The 23,286-nt window shown below is 41.2% G+C and overlaps 1 protein-coding gene across 2 annotated transcripts; it reads left to right on the top strand.

Moving 5' to 3' along the window:
• Positions 1-309: 309 nt before the first annotated feature.
• IFRD2 (interferon related developmental regulator 2) lies at positions 310-22,402 on the top strand. Of its 2 annotated transcripts, none has more exons than XM_070937084.1 (12): positions 310-493; positions 9,620-9,736; positions 10,480-10,564; positions 13,420-13,544; positions 14,848-15,005; positions 15,142-15,192; positions 16,304-16,485; positions 16,751-16,856; positions 18,611-18,748; positions 19,636-19,764; positions 20,078-20,173; positions 20,921-22,402. In XM_070937084.1, exons 1-12 carry the CDS (start codon positions 448-450, stop codon positions 20,999-21,001), a joined length of 1,314 nt encoding a protein of 437 aa, XP_070793185.1. In that variant the 5' UTR covers positions 310-447; the 3' UTR covers positions 21,002-22,402. The 2 variants fall into 2 exon arrangements, with proteins under 2 accessions (XP_070793185.1, XP_070793187.1); XM_070937086.1 differs by lacking the exon at positions 310-493 and adding an exon at positions 8,518-8,560.
• Positions 22,403-23,286: the final 884 nt, after the last annotated feature.

Below are 23,286 nucleotides of genomic sequence, written 5' to 3'. Positions count from 1 at the left end.
CAAGCGGCACCGAAGTCCGCGGATTCCCTTATGGGCCAGCCAAACTTCTGCTCTGGCCTTTCGGGAGTCGTAGTTCTTTGCCTCCCACGCTACGTTACTAGCGTGCCTTAATCCCCGAGACCTCTGTTTCCCGGCAGGTTCCTGAAAGGGAGGCGCGCGGAGCATCATGGGGCTCGTAGTTCACTCCTTTGTCACAAAGCGCCTTAGCTGGGCAAGCCTGGCTCGCCAGGACTTCAGCTCCCAGAGGGAACGGCGGCGCCGGCGGCGCCAGCGGCACCGGCACTCGCTTGGCGGGGGAAGAGAGCGAGTGATCAATCACGGAAAGGAAAATGGTGGTGGAGCGAACGGCGTGGCTCCCCTGTGAGGCAAAGACCGTACCCGTCGATCCACAACGTAGAGGCGCCGCCCGGTTAGAAACCGTCTCCTGATAGACCGCTCGATTCAGCCATGCCCCGATCACGCCGGGGAGAAGGATCCCGCCGAGGCGGGCGAGGTAAGGCGCGGGCGAAAGAGAAGGGCATTGGGTGACCGATGAGCCCTGCCTTCGTGGGGTGGTGGAAGCCCGGCGGGAAGCTCCCTTCCCTGGGAGAAAAGCGAGCTTTAATCGCTGTGGCCGCCGGCTCGGCTCCACTGTGGCCTCGGAGGACCTGTAGCAGCTGCCAAAGCCACCAGCCAGGCTGGAATGCCGCGTGTCAAAGAGGGACCGGCCAGCCCGCCCGGAAAGCGGATCTTTTCCTCGGCTCCTCCTGACTCTCCCAGGCGCCCGGGTGGAGAAACGTGGGTGGAAAGTGTTGCGTGGGGTGGGATTTGTGGGGAAGAAGTCTAAACGTGGTGGTAAATTCAGTGGGGGGGGCACATTGGAAATGATAGGCGAGGATATTATCGTCTGAAAATGCTCTCCTCCCCAAACTCGAGCAAATAAATGCCTTTTAAATGAAAGAAGAAAAATCTCACTTTCCTATTTTCTAGTTCTGGATCCTGATTGAATATCTCTTCCCTCCCCCCCAAAATAAAAAACAACCTTTGGTCTTCTCTTTTCATGCTTCTTAGGGGAGACAAAATGGTTTCCAGAATATAAGCCCACATAGAGATCCTTGTTTGGGAAAACAAGTTGTGTTTCTACGTGGTTGAATTACACATCAGTTGGGTATGCATTAAAAGGTGCCTTATGCGGTGGGCCATGCGGGCCACGTGGACTGAGTGAGAATGCCTCCTCTAACATCTGGAAGCAAGGAAAGAAGGGTGGCCTCTCTCTCTGCCCATCGTGCTCTGACACAAAACTAGCTGGATAGTGTGAGGGACAGACAGCCTAAAGTCTATTGGTGTTTTAAGCTGTGTGAAATAAAGCAGGTTTGATAGAGTAAGAGAAATATTTTTCACAGGATCTGTGGCCATGGCATAGTTGCCTATGTACCAAATCTTGTGCTTTTCATGTGCCCGTCTAATTTTGCCTTTGTACCAGAAAAACAATGCTGGAACTTGTAGTTACAACTGCTGATGGTATCTCTATAATCTAGTTGAATCTGCTGTGGGCTGCTGGGAACAAATAACTTTTGGTGTTCACTTTTCATCTCACTAATTTCTCATTCTGTTTTGTACTTTGATTTTTTTTTTTGTAAGTGAGAAAGTAGTCGCATCCACAGTTGTCAAGAAGTAATGCTTGTATTCTTGTTGCATAAAGAGGATTACATTGAGACATGCTGACTTCATAGTTAAACATTTAACACTTAATTCTTTCTGACCTAGATGCTTCAGAGAAAGCAATGTTTGTCAGCTCTGTACTATTTCTGCTGCGGTCATCAAATGTTTATTTGGTGACCGTTGTATTATCTCAAGTAGTTTCTGTGCATTACTGTGTACAAAATTGAACAACTCAGGTGATAGTTCACAAGTACTAACAGCTTTTGTGCACAGAAACCCAGGGTGAGAATATGAGTGATGAAACTTTCACCATGGGATGAATAACGAGTTATGTAGTTGGCTTCACACATTGCATTAAACCATAATACTCTTTGGTTTTGATTTAGTGGGACATATGGACACAACCATGGCTTGTTCTAGAAAATATGATTAAAACAAACCATGGTTTACTCTAAAATGAAAGGCCTTTGAATGAAATGGAAAGGAAATACAAATAGTCTGACTTACAACCATAATTGAGTCCAAAATTTCTGTTGCTAAGTAAGACAGTTATAAGTGAGTTTTGCCCCATTTTATATACCTTTCTGGTCACACTTGTTCAGTAAATCGCTGCAGTTTTAAAGTTAATTACACAGTTAAGTGAATCTGACTTACCTATTGATTTTGCTTGTCAGATGGTTGCAAAAGGGGATCACATGACCTCAGGACACTGCAACCATCATAAATACATGCCAGTTGCCAAACTTGGAATTTTGAACATGTGACTGTGGGCATGATGCAAGGGTTGTAAATGTGATACATTTCGGAAAAAGGGCTCTTATAAATTCGAATGGTCACTAAATGAATGGTTGTAAGTTGAGGTATACATGTATCATTATAGAAGACATGATGGTTGCCTTCCTATTATTCAACACTTAGATGTAACCTAATTGACTGCATCTCATTCACCCTTGCTTCTGCTTTTTTATGTAAAGTAATATTACTTGGTTTAGTCCATTGGCTGGATTCATCTAACAAAGTATACCAGATGTGACTAGCTTCTGCTGGAAATTTTTGTATGCACTAAATTCAGCCACTGTGATTGGCTTATTTTTCAGTGTGGTTAATTTGGTAAACTGTGATTCAACTGACTATGGGGTATTCTATTGTGTTGTGCAAACAGAATAAGGATCTTATATTGAATTAAAGAATTGTCAAAGACATTCAAGTCTAGCATGTGTTGTAATTCAGCAGGTCAGTTTTTGCAGAATGCCATATTCTTATCTAAGCGGTCTCTCATTGTAGAAAAGTGAAATTTTCCAGACAGTGCAGTTTTTCTGAGGAAATGAAAGCAGTGACACGTATCATGTGTGTCTTTTCATCGCGCTAGTTCAAAAAGAAAAGAAACGTGGCATGCTGATCTACCATAGAAATGTCACAAAATCCTCCTGTAATGTATGAAAGTAAACATGACGTCGTTGGCTAAACTCCATGAATCGAGCTGGTTCCAAGGCCACCCAGCTGCAGGTGCCCCTAACACTTAGCATGAGTTGTCATGGGACTCTCCAGCTAGACAGCTGTATACAGTACTGGCTGGTCGGTCTCCTCTCTTTTTAGTATTATTTTGTAATGTCCTCTATTAAAAACACTTTGCTGAGTGGTGCTCATGGATGCCTTCTGCAGTTAGAAGAAGTGCAGAAGACATTCAGTCTTTGGACCCATCAGCCCCAGGAGAAAAAAAACAGGAGCCATCTACAACATTCATTATAATGATTTCACACCAACAAGCAGTCATAAGACACAATATTTCAGGACATATGGAAATATCCATAGTTTTAGTCGGGAAACTATGACCGTCCTAGACAGGGTGGATTTCATTTAAAATTAAATCAAGTCAATTTAAATCACAATTTTTAAAGAGCAACTGTCATCTCTGTCCCGCAGTGACTCTTCCTCTGACCCACTGTTGACTCACCAACAGTATTTGACTCACCAATATTGCAGAATAAACAGCCTCATGCTACATAACTAAGCTCCATTGCATGATGAATAAACTAAATTATTAATGTATCTTAAATAGAAAACTATCTTTAGATAGATTTTTAGTCCAAAAGCATTTCATTACAATAAATTTGATGAAAATCAAAAATATCCAATTTAAATTTTTAAAAATCTGATTTTTTTTTAATTTTAAAAAAAATCATCAATTTTTATTCACCCTGGTCCTAGACCAAGACATGTCCAGAAATGCTAGGAATTTCTAGTATCTTGGCACTCTGACAGATTATGTACACTGAGTGTACATTTTATGTACACTGAGAGCATGTGCACCAAAGACAAATTCCTTGTGTGTCCAATCATACCTGGGCAATAAGGAATTCTATTCTGTTCTGTTCTGTTCTGTTCTGTTCTGCTCTGTTCTGCTCTGTTCTGTTCTGTTCTATTTGTCATCAATAGACACATAGACACAACTAAAATCTATATACTATGCAAAAGATACAATCAACAACCTAAAAAGGGAACAAGCACTCAGCACCCAGATGAATACAGATTAACTCCAAGATTAACATCAGACCAACGATCAAGTAAACAATACCCCAATCAAGGAACTGCCAGCAAGCAAACAGTAAACAGCCCAACCAAATGATCTCTAAGAGCACCCCCACCAACACTGACAGGGCAAACCACTAGAACCGTAATGGCGAACCTATGGCACACGTGCCAGAGGTGGCATGCAGTGCCCTCTCTGTGGACATGCGAGCCGTCAGCCCAGTTCAGCTCCGCTGTGCATGCACGCATGCCTCCCCCCGATCAGCTCTTTAGGTCTCTGCTGCGCATACATGGGGGGGGGGTGCACATGTAAGGGGCCGTGTGCACAGGGGTGAGGGGTGCATGCGCATGAAGGGGGCAGGGGGCATGCACGGGGGATGCACATGTATTGCATTTTGAGGGTTTGCATGCATGCCTTGGGCACTCGGTCCGGAAAAGTTATCCATCACTGCACTAGAATATAAAGTGAGAGCAAACTCCACTCCTTACTAGTCCTGATGATGTTATCTAATTTGGATAATGAAGCATCTGCAAAAAAAACCAAGCAAGCTCAGAGAGCACCAAGGACCTCTCATGTCAACCCTGGGCTACAAATATTCTCCTTTATATGTACAACATCTTTTGACAGACTGAGCTTTCAACTGGCTGGTTTATTATTTTATAAAACTAAAAAACACCAGGGACCAAAATAATCACAGTTCTCCATGCTCTGGTACCCGGGTGTCAAACTCATGGCATCACAGGACGTTTTGCGATGTTTTTTCCCTTTGCGGAGCTGGGATGGGTGCCTACGCATGACACTTCCGGTCCACGGGCCGCCAATTTGACACTCCTGCTCTAGTATCAAGTAGTAATAGCTCCTAATTTTCATTGGGTATATGGCTACTTTTGAGGACTTGGTTTAATACACAACAGATAGGCTGCAAACCTATAACAAAGCATATTTAATTAATTGGTTTCTCATGTATTTCTAGGCACAATTCAAAATTATCAATGATTGCGCCAAGGATGCTGCTCCCTTTCAAACCTGTCAATTCCTTAAAATTACCTGGGGCCACCCCTCTTTAGATTTGCACACTTGGGAGATTCAAATGCATGGGGACTTCTTCTCTGGTGGAATCCTAACTGGAATATCCTCCTTCAATAGGCATCTAGTATTTTAGGGTTGGTCTTTTAGGATTTTAGCCAGATCATTGTAGAGTCTATTGAATGTTCTTCATAGTTCATTTTATTTTCTGCTGATGTATTTGAAAATTGCTACTTTTTTAAAAAAAAAATTGAGCACATTCCTTTCTGAATTGCCAGAGCCTTTTACACTAGCATTGCCTTAAAAACTCTGTTCTGAATGTTCTCCCACTCTCCATCTGTTGTGACTTCTTTTCCCCGCAGACTGTCTTAATTTCAACTTCCCTCCCTCTCTAAGTTCTGTGTCCTCCTATATATATATAATAGACATTTCTGGCTTAATTGCAGCTTATGTGGTAGTCTTTATCTCCCCTGATTTCAGCCTTGAGAATCTTAGCAGAGACCACTAGGCAGTTCCGTAAGAAAAACAAAAGAGCAGTGAAGACCTTGTAATGCCAATGAAATAGTTCTCAATCAGTAGATAAATTTTTCAATTCCCCAAAAGGTTTCCATGAAGCCATGAGGGGAAACTAAATGCATGCTAAAACAATGGTCTATGGGTAATCCATAGAATGAAACACTGATACAGGTTCAGTGAAGATCATTCTGATATAACCTGTTTTCCCCCAAAATAAGACCCAACCGGAAAATAAGCCTTAGCATGATTTTTCAGGATGCTTGTAATTTAAGTCCTACCCCAAAAATAAGCCCCAGTTAAGATTGTCAACCAAATGGATACATTGAGTAACCATATTTCCCTGAAAATAAGACCTAACCAGAAAATAAACCTTAATGCGTCTTTTGTAGCAAAAATTAAGACCCGGTTTTATTTTTGGGAAAACATAAATGGACAGCCACTGACTCCCGCCCCCAGTGGGACCAAACCTGACTTTCCAATAACTGCAAAAATCAAGATGCTGGTTTCTTTTGGCATGTGTTAAGCAGGCTGTTTGCAAGTGCTCACATTAAATACAACATCAATTGCACAAGTGCATCTGGCTAGTCCTGCAGTTAGTTCGTTGTTCTTGCTCTTTGTCTGGATTAGAAATGCCAGGTCACCTCTTGGTGATTGACAGGCCCTGCTGCGTGGTAACTCCAGTCTCCCTTTATCCCAGGTTGGCACCAAACAGCCCTATTTGCTTTGGGGCCCACCTGTGTGCTCAGTCACATCTGGCTTCTGCCACTGGTCAGCTTTCTGCTGTGTCAGCTGGAAAGCTAGTAACCCTTTAGTGACACTCCCTTGATGTTGACTGTCAAATTCTATTTAGGGAGATTTATTTTATTTATTTATTGGTTCGATTTATATGCCTCCCTTTTCCAGAGACTTAGGGCGGCTTACAATGCGTAGAGTTGTAGATGAGTAAAATTTCGTGTCCCGGCTACATTGTTGCTAGGAATAGGAGTTAAATTACATTTCCTGTTCCCAGTCTTCTAGTCTCATGCTTTTGGGACTTCTCCGCTACTTGATCACGCTGAAAAATGGAACTTACGTTGTCTTATCCTGAACTTGTTTGTAGCAGTGGTGAAATCCAAATTTTTTTTACTACTGGTTCTGTGGGAGTGGCTTGGTGGGCATGGTTTGGCTTGGTGGGTGTGGCAGGGGAAGGATACTGCAAAATCTCCATTCCCACCCCACTCCAGGGGAAAGATACTGCAAAATCCCCATTCTCTCTTCACTCCTGGGAGAAGGATATTGCAAAATCTCCATTCCCACCCCACTCTGGGGCCAGCCAGAGGTTGTATTTGCCAGTTCTCCGAACTGCTCAAAATTTCCACTACCGGTTCTCCAGAACCTGTCAGAACCTGCTGGATTTCACTCCTGGTTTGTAGGCTGTGTCATCTTTTCTGTCTAGTAGAATAACCTCTGCCCCCAAAAAGTATAAAAAAGAAACTCCACATTTAAATATTTTAATCAAAAGCTACATAAACAGGCCTACCTGTGTAACAAATATCTTCAGTTTTGGGAGCATTTGATCATTGGTCTTCCTTTCTGTGCTTGCTTATGAAGCAGACTGTTGAACCTAAGTATGCTTGTTCTTCACAGTTCATATCCTTTTGTTATTATGATAGAATGATAATATCTTAATTATTACAGGCTAATCACCAGTGTGTTGGGCCTTGTGTAGCTTGATTTATCACGGTCTAACAAGGAAGACTAGCTGGCTCAGCAGAAGAGTTGGCTGCCTTCCCAGCTGCCTCCAGCCTTACTTCTCCATCAGGCTATCTAAGGTGAAGCACTCTTTCAAATGCAGTAACCAAGCAGACTGGAGATGCTTCAGAGAACATTTTTTGGAATACGGATGCTGTAGTGGTGACAGAGACAGACAACTAATATTAAAATACCTTTGCTGCTTTTTTAAAAAAACAAAAAACATAATGCATCATGAGATTAACTGATTTAAAATTAGGTCACACCTTCCTGATGCTGCACCTGGCTCAAGTACCCTTCAAGTGCCATGTGTATGCTTCACCTTAATAGCCTGTAATAAGTCTTCACGTGGGAAATGGCAGCCTATGAGCAGGTGCTGTCCTTACTTCTGATATCCACTGTTGAGATCTTATACTTTGCTTTCCAAGAGGCCAGCGGAGGTGACACATTTTCTCAGGCAGCTAAGTACGTTGAAGCCATTTTAGTCTACATTTCTGCCGGCTTCTCTTTCAGAAGGAATTGATAGACGCGACTGCAGCAGGCAGGCATGGCTTTTTGACCTGGGTGCCCAAATGATGGAAATTCTACAGAATGGATGGTTTCGTAGAAGCTACGTAGTGATTATTCCAGACCCAGAAGGATGATTTTCTGTAGCTGGGCTCTGAAGTCTGAAAGCATTAAGAGCTTCCTTCTCTTTTAAGTCTACTTTTTGCTTATTGGGACTATCTTTTGAAGGCTGATGTTTTATTCCTGCATTGTTTTTGTTTTTAGTACTTCTCTACCTGAGAAGACATTTTACCACATAACTCAGATTCGGAACAAGATTATTTGTCATAAGTTTACCCCATGAGGGCTTTTATATGGGTATTGAGCAAAGCCCTGGTCCTTTAAAGTCAGAGAAAGGTGATTGGGTTCCTCCTTGTTTTTTTCCTTGTTTTTTTTTGCGGTTAATACCAATTATCTCTTGGTCCAGGCCTTCAGTATTTACCAGTAGAGTGTGTCAAAGCTGATAGGGCTAAGTTTATTCAAAGGCCACTAGCAGGCTTATTGCTGTCTGCTTGTAACAGAGCTATTTGGGAATGTGAAGAGATGGGATGGCTTTTCTTCTGGCTTTAGGTGAGTAGGAAAAAAAATTATCTGCCACCTTCTCTGGTTGAAGTTTTTTTTTTTTATACACCAGAATGACTGTAAATTGATTGATCATTAACTGTTCTGTCTTGTGTTAACTTTTGGGACAGATAATTTTATAAGTTTATTATAGATTGGAAGGGGAAATAATGGGATATTATTGAAAGAGATATATTATTTGGGGAAATGTACTTTTAAAAAGAGGAAAGGGACCATAGGTTCTGCCTCCTGACCTAGATCTTAAGTACATGTGGTTCCAGAACTAGCCTTGGTGGCCCATATTCTGACTTTTATGTTGCATATTGCTTAATTTTGCTTGTGATATCATTGTCAGTAAGTTTCGTAGTTTATTCTTTTATCTGTGTGAAATGGGTAGTTGTTTGAATCGCCCTTAAGCTTGGAGTTGATAACTTGTCTATGTTGTATTTTTGTATATTCTAAGATAGAGTAATTGCCATTTCTTGATTTAGTTCTAAAGCATAATATTAATATTAATGTTATTGATGAAAAGAAGAAATGCATTAGTGGTAAGAGTAGAAAGGAAATTAAATCCTGATATACCTCGCAGGTCATATACCTCAACCTTCACCAATTTCCCTTACAATATGATGGACACATTGAGGAATGCTAATTTATTAAGCAGTCTTAATAAACTGAGGGTATGTGAATCCAAACAGCTATGTTATCTCTGAATTAAGCTATTCCATCTCAAAAATTCCAAAGGAGTTTTTCAGGTACAAATATATGTTGCAATAGTTATCTTTTAGTCATCTTTTAGAAAGTTAGTGAGTTCTATGAAATGAAGTGAAAATAATATTACTACTCTTGATTTTTTAGATTTCTGATCACGGATGGTAACATTTGTGGTGGTCTTGTGACCAGATTGTCGTGATTATACGTACATCATGGCAAATTATTTCTTGGCAAATTGTCTTTCCCCTGGAATAAAGATAATGCACTTCACATTCTTCAGATACAACATTTGCTAGACAAGTTCTGAATTCATTTTAGGTGATCAATTGTGATCTTCTTTATGTCTTCCTTTAGGTTCTCGTAGCAACCCCAAGATGGAGACTCCAGCAAGTGATGATGAAGCAGCTAGTGAAGTGCTCAGTCATTACAGCAGTGCCAGTGAAAGTACCAGTATAGCTGAGGAAGTGACTGGTGAGTGGCGGCAAAAGGTGGTTTCAAAAATCTGGTTGTTCTATATACTGAAAAAGCCATAGACCAGACTTTTCTAATCTGGTATATAGATATGTACAGTATTAGCTTGCAAGTGCTGAATTCTCAATGAAATTCCATAATGAAAAAACACTGGTTATATAAATGCCTATTTAATCTTCAAACCCAACACAATGTATTTTTGTTATTGGCAACTTTTGCTTATTTTTAATAAATTGAGTGTATTTTAGGGGTGGAAAAGAAGGTGCGTCTTATGGTCCAGAGCGCCTTATAGTGCGAAAAATATGGTAAATTTCGGAATTAAAAATCAGGGCTCTAAAAATGCCTTTCATGGGATTTATTGCACAAGCTGATGGCCTGAATGACTTTCAGCTGAATGATTTAAAAAATTGTAAGCATTTTTATGCTATTATTACAATCTTACCCGTTACTAATTTCATCTGAACTAATTCTTTTAAAACAAGAGCACAGCTAGAACAATGTGTTCTAGAACAATGTGTTCTAGAACAAGAACTGCCAAAACCCTATCGAACAAGTGTGTGGAACAAAAAGCTTGTTGAACTGCTAGGATAAAGAATCCTTTTTGCAGTTCTGCCAGTACCATTCAGACCTGATTTCTAACCCCATGTCCTCTTTATTCTAAGGTTGTAGGAATTCCAGGTTCTGAGTCTGGCTGGTCTAATACAGCTTTGATCTTTTTTCTTTTCTTCTGCTGCTTTTCTCAGGAGGGGAAGCAGTAGATGAGCAAGCACAGCAAGAGGAGATGGAAGATAAATTGAAAGAATGCATTGACAATGTGATGGACAAAAGGTGAGATACATATACTCTTGGGTGCCCAGAGCCAAAACTAGTATTAAATTTTGAAACCAAAACTTTATAAACTTTGACCAAAATATCCAAACTATTGTATTTTGAAATGAATCCTTTGATGTAAGTAGACATGTACATTGTCTTTGGTAAACAGTGACATGTATTATTTTCCAATAGCCTTTTCGTCATTTTAGTTGATGTAGCTGCACCACTATAGCCGGTTTAATGATGGCTCCACCTTCTGCCCCATCTTGGAGAGTGAGGCAGACTGAGCAGCTGGTGGACTAATAAGGTGACGACACATCAGTTCTTCTTCCACAGCCTCCTGCACCTTCTGCCTAAAGTTCATAATTGATGGAAAATAAAATTGGACAGAACAACATTTGTCACAAATTTAATCAGAAACAAATGGGCAACACTACCCATGGTTTGCTTGTATATTTGGAAATTTGAGCTGTGGCATGGATTTTGATTTTGTTTAGCACAAGCACTTATTTGGGGCAGGGTCTAAATTAAGAAGAATTATCTTGATTGTGTGGAACTCTGTTTCTTGAAAGTCAGAAGTAGCATTAGACAACATGCTAAGAAAAATTCTCCTTGCAACAAGGTGGAGGCATAGAAGAAAGAATAATGGGAACTCTTCTTAAACACAAAACTGAATATATTTTTCAGCCCAATCACCTACTCATGGGAGATATTAAGTTCTGTGCATTTTTTTTTTACCTTTAGGAAATTCTATTGTCATTTCCTGTTTTGAGCAGTTTTTTAATCGTTTCACCTCTGGCAAATATCTGAAATTAAGGCTTGTACCAATAGAAGAGAATATATGTAACTCAGGGTTCAATTGTGGAGTCCTTGATGCTCTCAGAGCTTGGTTGTTTGCTTGCAGATGTTTTATTATCTAATTAGGTGACATCATCAGTACTGGTAATTGTGGAGTTTGTTCCCTGTTTCTATACAGTAGTTTGCTCAGTTCTTTTCACATGGACGTACTTTGACATGGACATGGACAACTCATGGACAGAGTTAACTATAGCTTCAGCTGGGAGCTTCATCCTAGACCAAACCAAATCACAAATGACTAGGAAATTCCTTGAAGCTTGGCATTCAGACTAATCAGCCATCAGTAGATAAATAGAGCTAAACCACATTTACACACCCTTCAAATGAGACAATTAAAAAAAACATCTGAGAAGGAAACAAAAATAACCATAACATATCCTCTCTAGCAACAAACATCCAGATAAGCAAGGATTGATTCTAGGCAACCAAGCATAACACAGTACTTTAATTGAGGAAATACCTACTGTAGGGAAAAATCATATCCTCACACTGGGAGGAAAACTGCAAAGAATGCAAATGACCAAAGTGAAACATCTTCAAAGAAAAACCAGAAAGTCCAGTAGCCTCTTGAAAAAGCATCCTTGGGACAACCATGACCTGGATGACTGAGAAGTTCCATAGACATAAACAGGAAGCAAACCCCATACTCACTAGCACTGATAGTTACTTAGTCAAGTAATGAAACATCTGCAAGCAAACAGCCAAGCTCAGAGAGCACCAAAGATTCCACATTAAAACTTGGATTCTTCTTGGAGTGTTAGCCAGCTATGTCCTTTCTGATCTTCCCGTTGGTTTTCAGTTCTTCTGGCCCTTCCCAGCCAAGAGCTAGTCCTCACCTATCCATTCACAGAGGATGAGCAGTATTTATTCAGGAGGTGCTGCTCTCCTACCTCCCTTGTGGTTTTTTTATTATTGATTGATTGATTGATTGATTGATTGAATACACAGGATGGAGGGAAAGGGGTGGAATTAAGTATGAAGCTTCACTCAAGCTTACTTGCACCTTCCACTTGTGTGTAATTCATTTTGCTTACATAAGACCCTGCGCTTGGAGATCCGAGTTTCCTTTTAGCACATAGGAAACTTGAAGCTTTGCCAAAATCATTACCGCACCAGCCAGGCTTGGCTCGATGCAGATCCATTGAAAAGATTTGGCCAAAGTTCACTGAACACTTGGCACAGCGATCTGCACTGCACAAATTACTGCTGCCCTTATGGCCAAGCTTCTCAGTTGTACAGAGTGAACTCTGGACAATAACTTCCCACTTCTTCTCCTTCTCATCCTTTTAACAACAACAAAAAATCAACATAATCCTCTATATGCTGATAATTTTCAGTGATTCTTCTTTATTCCACCTTGGAGCCTGAAATAGTGAATGCTGGAGAAAATGGTCATATCTTCACACTTTGGCTCCTGGGGTTTGCCAGCTGTGCTTCTGGATTGCATTTTGCTCCCAGAAGTAAATATCAGTCTACAAAGTTTCTGGAATAATAGAGTAAAGAATTACAGGTAGTTCTGGAGTTACAAATGGGGCTGGGATTGCCTTTGCTAAGTGACGTGGCTATTCTAACATGACGTCACATGATCATATTGTATTATAACAGCAATCCCTGTTGCTGTCATAATCCCAAAACATGCTGATTGTAAACGGATATCCCAGGTAAGAAGCAGTGGTTGGGGATAGCGGAAGGCCGGGTTAAGGCCAATGCAGGTCACACATGGGTTGGGGAAGGGCTTGAGAGGCTTAGTGCAGGCCAGGGTTTTGGCAGGTGATTGGCAGGGAGCAGTTAGGCAAATGTGTCTGAGCGTATCCAGAAGTTGGCAATTTTTGCTCAGTGGTGCTTTTTGAGAAATCTCAGGTTAAATAATTCATTATATTTGAGTACGATGCATCATTAGCATTCGTGATGATTGAGGGGGAGGATTTTACAGGGATGGTTTGGTGTCATATCTCATTTTCTTTCTCTCTCTCTTTCTCACCCTCCATCCTACCACCTTTTTGCCATTCTAGTGCCAAGACCCGGCAGGTTGCCCTCGAGAGCCTGCGGCTAGCATTCTCCTCCAAGACGCTCTTTGACTTCCTGTTGGAACGCAGGCTAACCGTCACAGATTCCTTAGAGAAGTGCCTGAAGAAAGGTGAACTTCCCAAGGTCTCAGCGTTTGGGACTTGAATCACTGCAGTCAAAATACTTCAGATGCTTTTAGTTTAAAGGCAGAATTAAGCATCTGCTTCACTTTCTCCCATTGTAAATCATTTGGGCTTGAAATAGTGTTAATTGGTTGCTTTGCTAATTCTTAAGTGGCACTTTTTAACTTGACCCTTCGTGTAATTGGACACTTGGAACTAGTAAAATCAAATGTGTTAATGTATCAAATGTGATCTCACCAATCATTGCAAAGATCTTGTAAGATAAATTGGTTTCTGAAGCTGTGGGGATGGAAGATGAGGCTGACTTGTTCACCAATGAAATGTTCAGCAAGAGCTCCTGTCTTTTGTATGTTGTCTTAACTTCATTCTCTTAAGTGCCTCTGCTTACTCTGTGAACCTGGGAGGTGGTATCCTTTTGGGAAGGCTCAAGTTAGTTTTATAATACCATGTTTCTCCGAAAATAAGACCCTGTCGTATATTTTTTGAACCCCAAAATAATTGCTTGGCCTTATTTTTGGTGAGGTCTTGTTATTTTGGGGCATGTGGAGCAAGACGGGGCTCCTCTTGCCCTCTTACCTGATTTCCAGCGCTGTCTCCCTAACCCTAACCAGAAAAAATGGCAGGGACCAGCTGCGCATGCGTTTAAATATTTTCAGGGAGGGCTTATTTTCGGCAGGGGCTTATTTTAGCACATGCGCTCAAAGGCCTGATTGGGCTTATTATCAGGGATGTCTTATTTTCGGAGAAACAGGGTAGCCATGAATGCAGACAGATATAACTGCCATTATCAAACTGAAAATAGAAGCCAATAATAACATGGCATTTCTCCAAAGTAATGGCAACTTTTGCTTTTAATTGCTTAAGAATTTTGTAAGAGGGGAAACGAAGCATCTTTAGAAATAAAAGGTGTCTTACGACAATCATAAATTGGTTTTCTTCCACCTGTGCTGAATTAGTGTAGAGGTGTATAGGAGGATCTCCTGTGTTTGATGGCCAAGGAATTAAACACATGTCCCATATTAATGTTTGGATTCATTTACATCAGACATGCATGTATCTGTGGCCTTGGTTTAGCTTTTGTTGTTCTCTTTATGTCCTGCAAGTCACTCACAGTCTTAAAATCAAAAAAAGGTTTGGTTGTGCCTAAACTGAAAGGAGACCATACTGTGTGTCCTGTGTCCCCCACTGTATCCAGTGTCGTTTTGCTTCCAGTGTCTGATGTTTGTTTTCTGCTTTTTCCTTTCCTGGTGTGGAGTCCCTTAAAAGTTCTGTATCTGTTCTCCCTGCCAGGTAAAGGGGAGGAGCAGGCCCTTGCTGCTACCGTTCTTACACTACTGTGCCTTCAGATGGGCTCTGGGCCAGAAGGGGAAGAGATCTTTCGCAGCCTGAAGCCGCTCCTCATCACCATCCTGACTGACTCGTCGGCCAGCCCTGTTGCTCGGCAGAGTGTGAGTATTGTCTCTTTCTCTGGTTTGTAGCAAAGGGTGAGGCATCAGAAGGCCTGTGGGAGGGAGATGCATCTGAATGATTTCACCTTTTCTTCCTTCCTTCCTTCCTTCTCTTATTTTGTCTCCCCACTGACAGTGTGCGACTGCTCTCGGGATGTGCTGCTATATTGCTGCTGCGGATATGGAGGTATGCCAGTGTTTCTCAGCGTTTGGGCCCCATGGTTGGAATTAGCAGAGGGCTAGCCTGATAGCTCTCTTGTGCTGCCTCTGGGAAAGACTGCTTTAACTGGGAAGCTATACCACTGATGATATTACCTAGTCTGGCCACGGAATGTCTGCAAGCAAACAACCAAGCTCGGAGAGCACCACAAAGCTATAAATGGCAGGCTTTCCCTTGCGGCTGCCTCCATGTCTCTCCTTATCAGTTGCATTATGTGAACCTGATGTTGTTCTTCATCCGGGGTGTCTCCTAAGAGAAACAGAATTTGGAATGTTCTGTCTCTTTTCATTAACAGCAGAACTCTAAGGTGGTTCTCGAGAGGGATATGTTCAATTTTCTATTAATTCCTGCCAAACTTCTGGAATAGAGTGGGAAATGGGATTCTATCAGTGCAGTAAGCATCATTTTTATGAAGAGTGTTAGTCTGAATTCTAAGAATAATGTCTATATTTTTTAAATTTATTAAATGTTTATGCTGTCCACCTCCCTACAAGGTGACTTATTATGCTATATTAGGGGGTCTATTTGTTGGTTCCTTTTTTATCCTGCTTTTATGGTGACTTAGTTTCTGTATTCATTTTATCCTCAGAGCAACTCTTTAGAATAGATTAGATCAAGAAACAGTGACTGCTCCCAATTACCTGATGAAATTCACAGGACAATGTGAATCAGCTCTTCCTTGAAGTAGACAATCATGTGAATCATGTTGTCTACTTATCCATCATTTACCAGGAGCTTTCAAGATGTATGAGACCACTGTTTTCACCTCTTTAATCCCAGTGCTGTCTGGGAAAATGAAAGTTGAGATCCACCACATCTGATAGACACTAGATTGAGGAAGTATATGTGTCCATTATACCACATGGGTTATTTGGAAAGCATAGTGGTTGGGATTTAAAATGAGCTTGTTGAATCCCTGTCCCTAAATTTTGCCAAGTACAGATTAGCTGTTGGACTAGTCAATAGTTGTCAGGAACTGGAAGCCATCACACCCTGACCCCTAATACGGTAACTAGAGCTTGTTTAGCTTATTGCGTTTTTATTTGTGAGAACTGACTGGTTGTTCTCCTTTTTTCAGGACCTGGTATCCTGTCTGGTCTGCCTGGAAGGTATCTTTGGCACTTCATGCAGCAAGGATGCCAGCTTGGCACCCTCCCATCACAGTCCTCTGCTCCAGATCTTGCATTGCAATGCGCTTCAATCTTGGTCGCTGCTCCTCACCATCTGTCCAAGCACCCAGATTAAGAAGATCCTGGATGAGTGAGTTTATTGATCTTATCAGGCAGTATTTCTTCTAAGGTGTAGGAAAACCTTCTTCATTGTAATTGGCATATAGAAACCGGGATTTAGTGCTTCACTGTAGAGAATGCACAATTAGCTTTGCCTAGATCTTTTAGATGCAGAGAACAGGATGATTGTTGCAAAAAAGATATAGCAGCAACCTCGCTGTAAAAATGGCTGATTGATTATGATGATTCTTCCCTTCATTGTTTCATTTGTCATCTTTAACTATTTTCTTCCACAGACATTTACCTAAACTGCCTCTGATGCTCTCCAGTGATAATGTCAACCTGCGGATTGTGGCAGGTGAAACAATTGCACTTCTATTTGAACTGGCCCGGGACATAGAGGTATGAAATTACTATTCTGACTCTTTCAAGTATATACGCACACATGCACAAAAACATATAATTCTGTATTGAGCATTTTCCAGTCAAGATGCCTTATAGGTCCATTGTATTAAGTATTAGTGGATAGTGAGCAATTATGGGACTCATTACCTTCTCAGGTACATCTAGTTGCCCATTCTAGACTTCCCAGTAGCATGTCCTAACTTCTGCTAAGGAGACCAACACTCACGCACTAGCAGGCAGGTGTGGGCATGCAACTATGTGCAAGATTTTGGAGTCACTAGGGGCCAAGCACATGCAGGGGAATGAGCTTTAGAAGAAAACTAGCAAGAGGAAGGCGAGAGAGTGTCAAAAAGAAAGCTTGAGTGCAGGCAGTTTGAAGGATGTATTTGTGGGTGAGGCTTGAGGGGATGTTTTTTGCTGGGCCCACACCAGGAGAGTGTTGATAAGAGTAGCAGTGGCAGAAAAACAATGAAGAGCCACGGTGGAAGTAGATGAGCCATGAAAACAGGAGTGGAATTAGGAAGGAGAAGCAAAGAGCATGTGTGTGCTCAATAGGCTCGCCAGGGTCAGAGGAGGAGCTGCAAAGCTAAATCAAACCACTCGTAATCCCATAATGCCTTGAGAGAAAAGCCACAGGCTTAGTCAGGAGCATGCCAAAGTTGAGAATGGAGGAGATAGGAATGAGAAAGCGTGAAATCAGAGCATGATACACTATATGTCAAAGTTGCTTCCAGTAACAAAAGGAAGTTTCTATGCGGTTTAAATCCTTATCCCATTATGATGCACAGCATAAAGTTTTTCCTACTCAGCTATTGCTGACAATAAGGCACTTGGCTTGCTTGAAGAATCGACAGGTTACCACTTATTTACAAGATGCTTTGGGTCTGCAGAGCAGATGGTCTGCAAAAGAAGGGAATCCATTACACTCAACTTGTCTGCAAGGCTTAGATGTTGGTAGAGGAAGGGCTGGCCACTGATGAATTTGCAGGCCCAGTACCCAGCAGGGTCTAATTACCTACACTTGAAGCCTGGCCCTTTGACCATGACACCCAGGATGACAGCAGAAGTATTATGGTCCTTGGAGCTCATTGTAGTGGTTTGGATGAATGAATGTAGATAACTCATAACTTTGGACTTAATATCATTGAGCTCTAACTTAGTTAAGCAGAATGATCTCCGGCCAAAGCTGGAGCCTAAATTGAATAAAAAAGCACCCTTACTCCATATTTGTGAGTCTGTATTCTCATTAACAGCCTGTGGTAAATCAATAGATACCATTTCCTTTTTAATTAACTAAATGTGAGCTTAATCAGTTTGTTTGCACAGGAGATCCTAAGAACCAGAACCGACGCTGGTAACTCTTTAATTTTACCTGATCTTAGAGTGAGGCCCCATCCCCTCCTGCATTGCTGAAATCCTATGAACAAGCTAAACATTATGAGATTTCAGTTATCTCACTTCAAGAGGTGTGAGATGTTATGCAAGATTAATAATCTCTCCGTATTTTGAACATATTTAAGTACATATATTAAAACCTATTTTAATGGAGATATAGGTGATATTTTGGAAAAGTCATAACCAACCCAGCATCCACTGTAGGCCTCTCATTTTTATAGAGAAGAGTAAAATAATAACATTTGAAAGAGATTGGCTTATTCCTTTCTTCGCAAGCAAGATGGGTTGTCTTTGCTTAGACTGTGATCTCTAGAGTTAAGCTTAAGGTTTAACATCTGTCTTCATGTTGGCCCCAGGAGGACTTCTTTTATGAGGACACTGACCTGCTGTGCACCAAACTAAAAGCCTTGGCCACTGACAGCAACAAGTATCGAGCCAAAACAGATCGACGCAAGCAACGCTCCATCTTCCGTGATATCCTGCATTATATTGAGGTGCCTCTTCCTGTCAGAGCTTAATGGACACTACAAAAGCTGTGCTAACTGGAATTGTGGGAGGTTGGATGGGAAACGTGGCTCAGAAGGCATTCTACCCCCCACTTCTGTTAGCAGGGCTTATGGCTGTTGGTTTTTCAAAAGACCCTCAGGCACTTTTATTTCAGATCCTTACACTCTCATAATCCCAAATGTCAGAAGCATTCGAATAAAATGAATGCTTGGGAATCTTGGCTAGAGAATCATCTGTCAGGAATGAAGCCTCCGTTTGCAGTGAGGAGGGGACCTAATGACTTGAATGTTCTTCCAGATGTAATCCAGATGGTGACTGTTCACTTTTGAGGAACAGATACTCTGTGCATATTTGGGAGAAATTTCCTCCTTTTTCATGTTACCTAAATGTTCCAAGGCTGAAGTTTAGATTCCACTGAAAATAGATTCCAGTGTCTACCTTAAAATCCTATTTGTTCTGGAAAGGAGGGACATCTGTTAGAGATTTCCTCCCTTCCCATCCAGAGCTGAGGAAAGGTGATTGTGCTTTGTGCAGCTCCTTGCAATAAAAGAAGCAAAACACAGTCACAAAACAGCTTTATCATAATACCCATCCCAAGTAGGTAGATGGCGGTACAATACTATCCTGTTTTTAGGGTATTATCATAAAGCTGTTTTGTGACTGTTCAGAGCCCCCTTTGGCAGTTCCTTGATAAGCTCTTGCACAGCTTAAAAAAATCCTATATGTTTGTCCCTGCATTCAGCATCCAGGAAGCCTCAGGGCTTTCCAAGCATTTAAGGAAGTAAAGGAGCCCAAGGGGGCTCAGTAGTGAGGTGGGTGGGGTTAACGAAAGCTCTTCTTTTGAAATCCCGAAAAATATATTCTCCTTCTCCAGAATGGGGAGTGCCATGAGGAGACCATCAAGTTTGGACTGGAGTGCATGTATGTGGACAGCTGGGCAAGGAGAAGAACATACAATGCTTTCAAAGAGGCTCTTGGTTCTGGTGTCAGACACCACCTGCAGGTAAGCAGATGTTGAATGTGTGTGGGTTTACTGAGAGATAGTAGCTTGGGACAGCTTTGGGTAATTATGGAAAGCCAATCAAGATGGCAAGCATTGATCTATACAATCATCAGGAACTAATCTTGACTCGGTGGTGTTTAAATATTGCTGCTCAGTTTAAATGTGGATAGTGAAACAGGCGTAAGATTTCAGCAGTGGACCACCAGAGTATGATGCAAAACTGATCTTCAGCTCTAGGGATCTGCTTATGTCAACAATCTCTCCCAATATATCAGCTAATGGCCTTCCTTTCTCTTTACACTTCTCACCCCAGAACAATGAGTTGTTACGGGACACATTTGAACTGGGGCCGCCACTAGTCCTGGATGCAGCCACCGTTAAAGCGAGTAAGATCTCACGCTTTGAGAAGGTAGGTCATCCTGCTGATATTTCTAGCGGTTTCTCCTTTAGTTTGTTTAGGCTCTCTGTGGTTTTCTCTGATATCAGGGAACTAAGAAGACCGCCTCAAAGGGAAAGATGCTAGTGTAAAATAAAAGACTTCTCATTTTAAGCAATGCGCCAGCTATATTTAAAAACCAGGTATTGGGGGCAAACATTGCTTCTGAATGTTCCAGAAGCTTCTATTCCTCTGGAATCACTTCATCCCAGGATTTGGATCACTCGGTCCTCTTGCCCTTTCGTTAGATTTGGCAAGTCTGACTGTTTCCTTGGTCTTTAGGGCAGAGTTTGTCTTTAGGGGACATAGTAGTACTTTGATTGGGGTCCTCAGCTGCCAACTAATTTTGAGTGTCTTGACATGGCTTTTTTATGATTGTTTTTAATTTTTTGTAAGCCCCCACCACCGCCCTTAGGATTTATGTAACCTTACTAGTTGAAGAAATTAATGAAAATTTTTGATCTAAACATCTTTGTGCTGTTCTAGCAAGGCTTCTCTGTCCTTACTGTTACAGAATTTCCTGTTCTTTCTTTGGTTCAGAATTATGTTAATAATGGGGAATGTCCTACAAGGTGTAAAGGGGTTCAGTGTCACTATAACAACAGAAATTACTTTGGGTGTGGTAGACTTAGACCATGATTTGTGACCTCTGAGTGTTCTTAATTAGCACTTTTCTGAGCTAATTGTGACATATGTCTCTTCTCCTTCTGGCTGCCCCAGCACCTGTATAATTCAGCTGCCTTCAAAGCCCGAACGAAAGCAAGGAGCCGTGTTCGAGATAAGCGAGCTGATGTCCTCTGAGGACTTGTTCCCTTCTCCTCTTCCTGCCTTCCATAGAAGCCAATGAACTACGACAGACCTGGACCACTGTGAACCTTGCAAGTGTGGAGAGATCCTGAGGCAGAAGCCCCCACATGGCCTCAACCCATTGAAAAATTGGGCTTGGGCCCTGTCCCCCTCAACACCCCCACCTTTCTTTGGGGGCTTTTATATATGTACAGAATAATATTTAAATGTCTTGGATGTTTGAATTATGGTGGGATGACAATGGGCAGGCGCCATTTTTATTTTTTTAACCAAAAATTTAAGCGAGGTTAGGTGGTGGGGAGATTTTTCTCTCACCCCTGCTGCTTTTTTTAAGCCAGTAATTTTTTAACCCCTTTCCCCCTATCTCCACTACTGAATGTATTAATCAAAGACTGAAACTTCTCCCTTTGCCTCCTGCAGTTGTGAATTTTCCCAGTGAGGACTTGGTGCAGAAGGTAGTTTTAGGATAAGGTTATCAACAGCAGCATCCAAAATGGAGGCTGCGAAAGGACTGGTTTGAGGTTGGGTGCCTTGGGATTTTCCCCTCTGGTGTTTTTGCTGTGAGAAGGATAAAATGTACTTTACAGATCAGTGTAGATGATTAAGTTAGGCTTGATAGCACATGAAGAAATTATACCTCTTCTCTATTGACACAGTTGGTTAACATTGTTGGCCAAATTCTTCTATCCTATTTATCACCACTTGTCGTTTTCTTCCTCCTCTTTGGGAGTCAGCTTTGCTCCTCACTTTCTTATTTATTTTTAATGGGAAACTACTCTATTTTGAAGACAAAAGGAGAAGCCAACAAAGCTGGGCCTCAGGCTGAAAAAAGTTGTTTCCTTGTGTTTGGGGTTTTTGGTAGGCCTGAGCATTCCTCTTTTGTCCAGACAGGAAGAATCGATCCTATTGTGAGGAAGTTCTCTGGTTTATGGTCTGGTTTAAAAAAAAGCAGCAGGCCTTTGACACCACAGTTGATTTAGTTTTGTTTTTATTATTCATTTTGGAGTGGGAGAGAAAAAAATCCATAATGCCATGGCAATGGTGCTTCACTTTGTAACTACTTCATTTTTGGCTAACTTTTCACTTTGATTTTTGCCAGCAGACATTTGCAGATGTAACAACAATGTTCAAATATTAGTCTAGGCAACCTTTCTGAGTCGGGGGCACATTTGTAATTTTGAAGTGTCTGAAGTACATACTGAGAAAAATGGTGACACTAGGACATTAGTCTGTTTACAAAATGGCTGCGTTGGTTAACATGATCAGTCACCTAAATTTATATGCCCCAAAGTGAATCTTATGTTCTTCCCCAACATGTTCTCTGACACCCCAGTGGGTCATTGTGCAGTTCAAAAGTTGTCATAAATAAATACGGTGCTAGAACTTTCTATTTAATTTTTAAAATATGCTTTTAAATCACATAAAATGGATCAGGAAATTGTATGGCTGCTGAGGGGAATGTCTGAGGCATACTTATACTCCCATGCATCCAGTTCTTTATCCCAGATAATTTCCAGTTCGGTACCCTATCCCAGTCAAAATCATTGTGTCTAAGGCAAAGTTGACTTAGTAGAGATGCACTAAGACATATCTTTTTTTAAAAAGCACTGAGATTTCACAGAGCATACACATATATATATATATGGTGTGCTAAACCGCCATGCTCCTCAGAAAACGTCATTGAAAGGAACACAAACATAGCACTTATGTAAGTGATATGCAAAGGAAGTTAATAAGACTCTTTTTTCAGAAAATCTATTTGGATTTTTGTCTAATATACTGCCTCCCTTGTCTGTTTTTCCCAGAAGAGAAATCTGTGTTGTTGATCTGCTGGACTTCAGACTATGAGCAGCAATTAGCTATAGGAATAAATTGTTTGTTTGTTTTTTCAGGAGGATGACTATCAGAAAAATGCCTGTATATTCTCAATGTCTCCTTGATAAATACCAACTTTTATTTATTTTTTTATTTTATTTATCCCTCTTTTATTACTTTATAAGTAACTCAAGGCAGCAAACATACCTAATACTCCTGATTTCCCCCACAAAAATGACCCTGTGAGGTGAGTTGGACTGAGAGAGAGAAAGAGAGATTGATTTTGAAGTAAAAATAGCAATTTAGTCCTAGATAGGTTCAAAAGAAAAAAAAAACTCAAGGCAAAGCTGAGCCAAGGCCAGCTCTTGATGATTTCATAGTTATCCCCATTTAATTTTTCCAACAACATGCAAGTGCTTTATGACAGCTTTCCGTGTCTTGCTTTTTCCCTGCCCCATGTACAA

This window comes from Pituophis catenifer, unplaced genomic scaffold (genome assembly GCF_029215685.1).
Source record: "Pituophis catenifer annectens isolate HBS135680 unplaced genomic scaffold, rPitCat1.0.hap2 SCAF_2, whole genome shotgun sequence".
Taxonomy (NCBI): Eukaryota; Metazoa; Chordata; class Lepidosauria; order Squamata; family Colubridae; genus Pituophis; species Pituophis catenifer.
The sequence above is the reverse complement of the archived record's forward strand: the minus strand, read 5'-3'. Positions and strand labels throughout refer to the sequence as shown.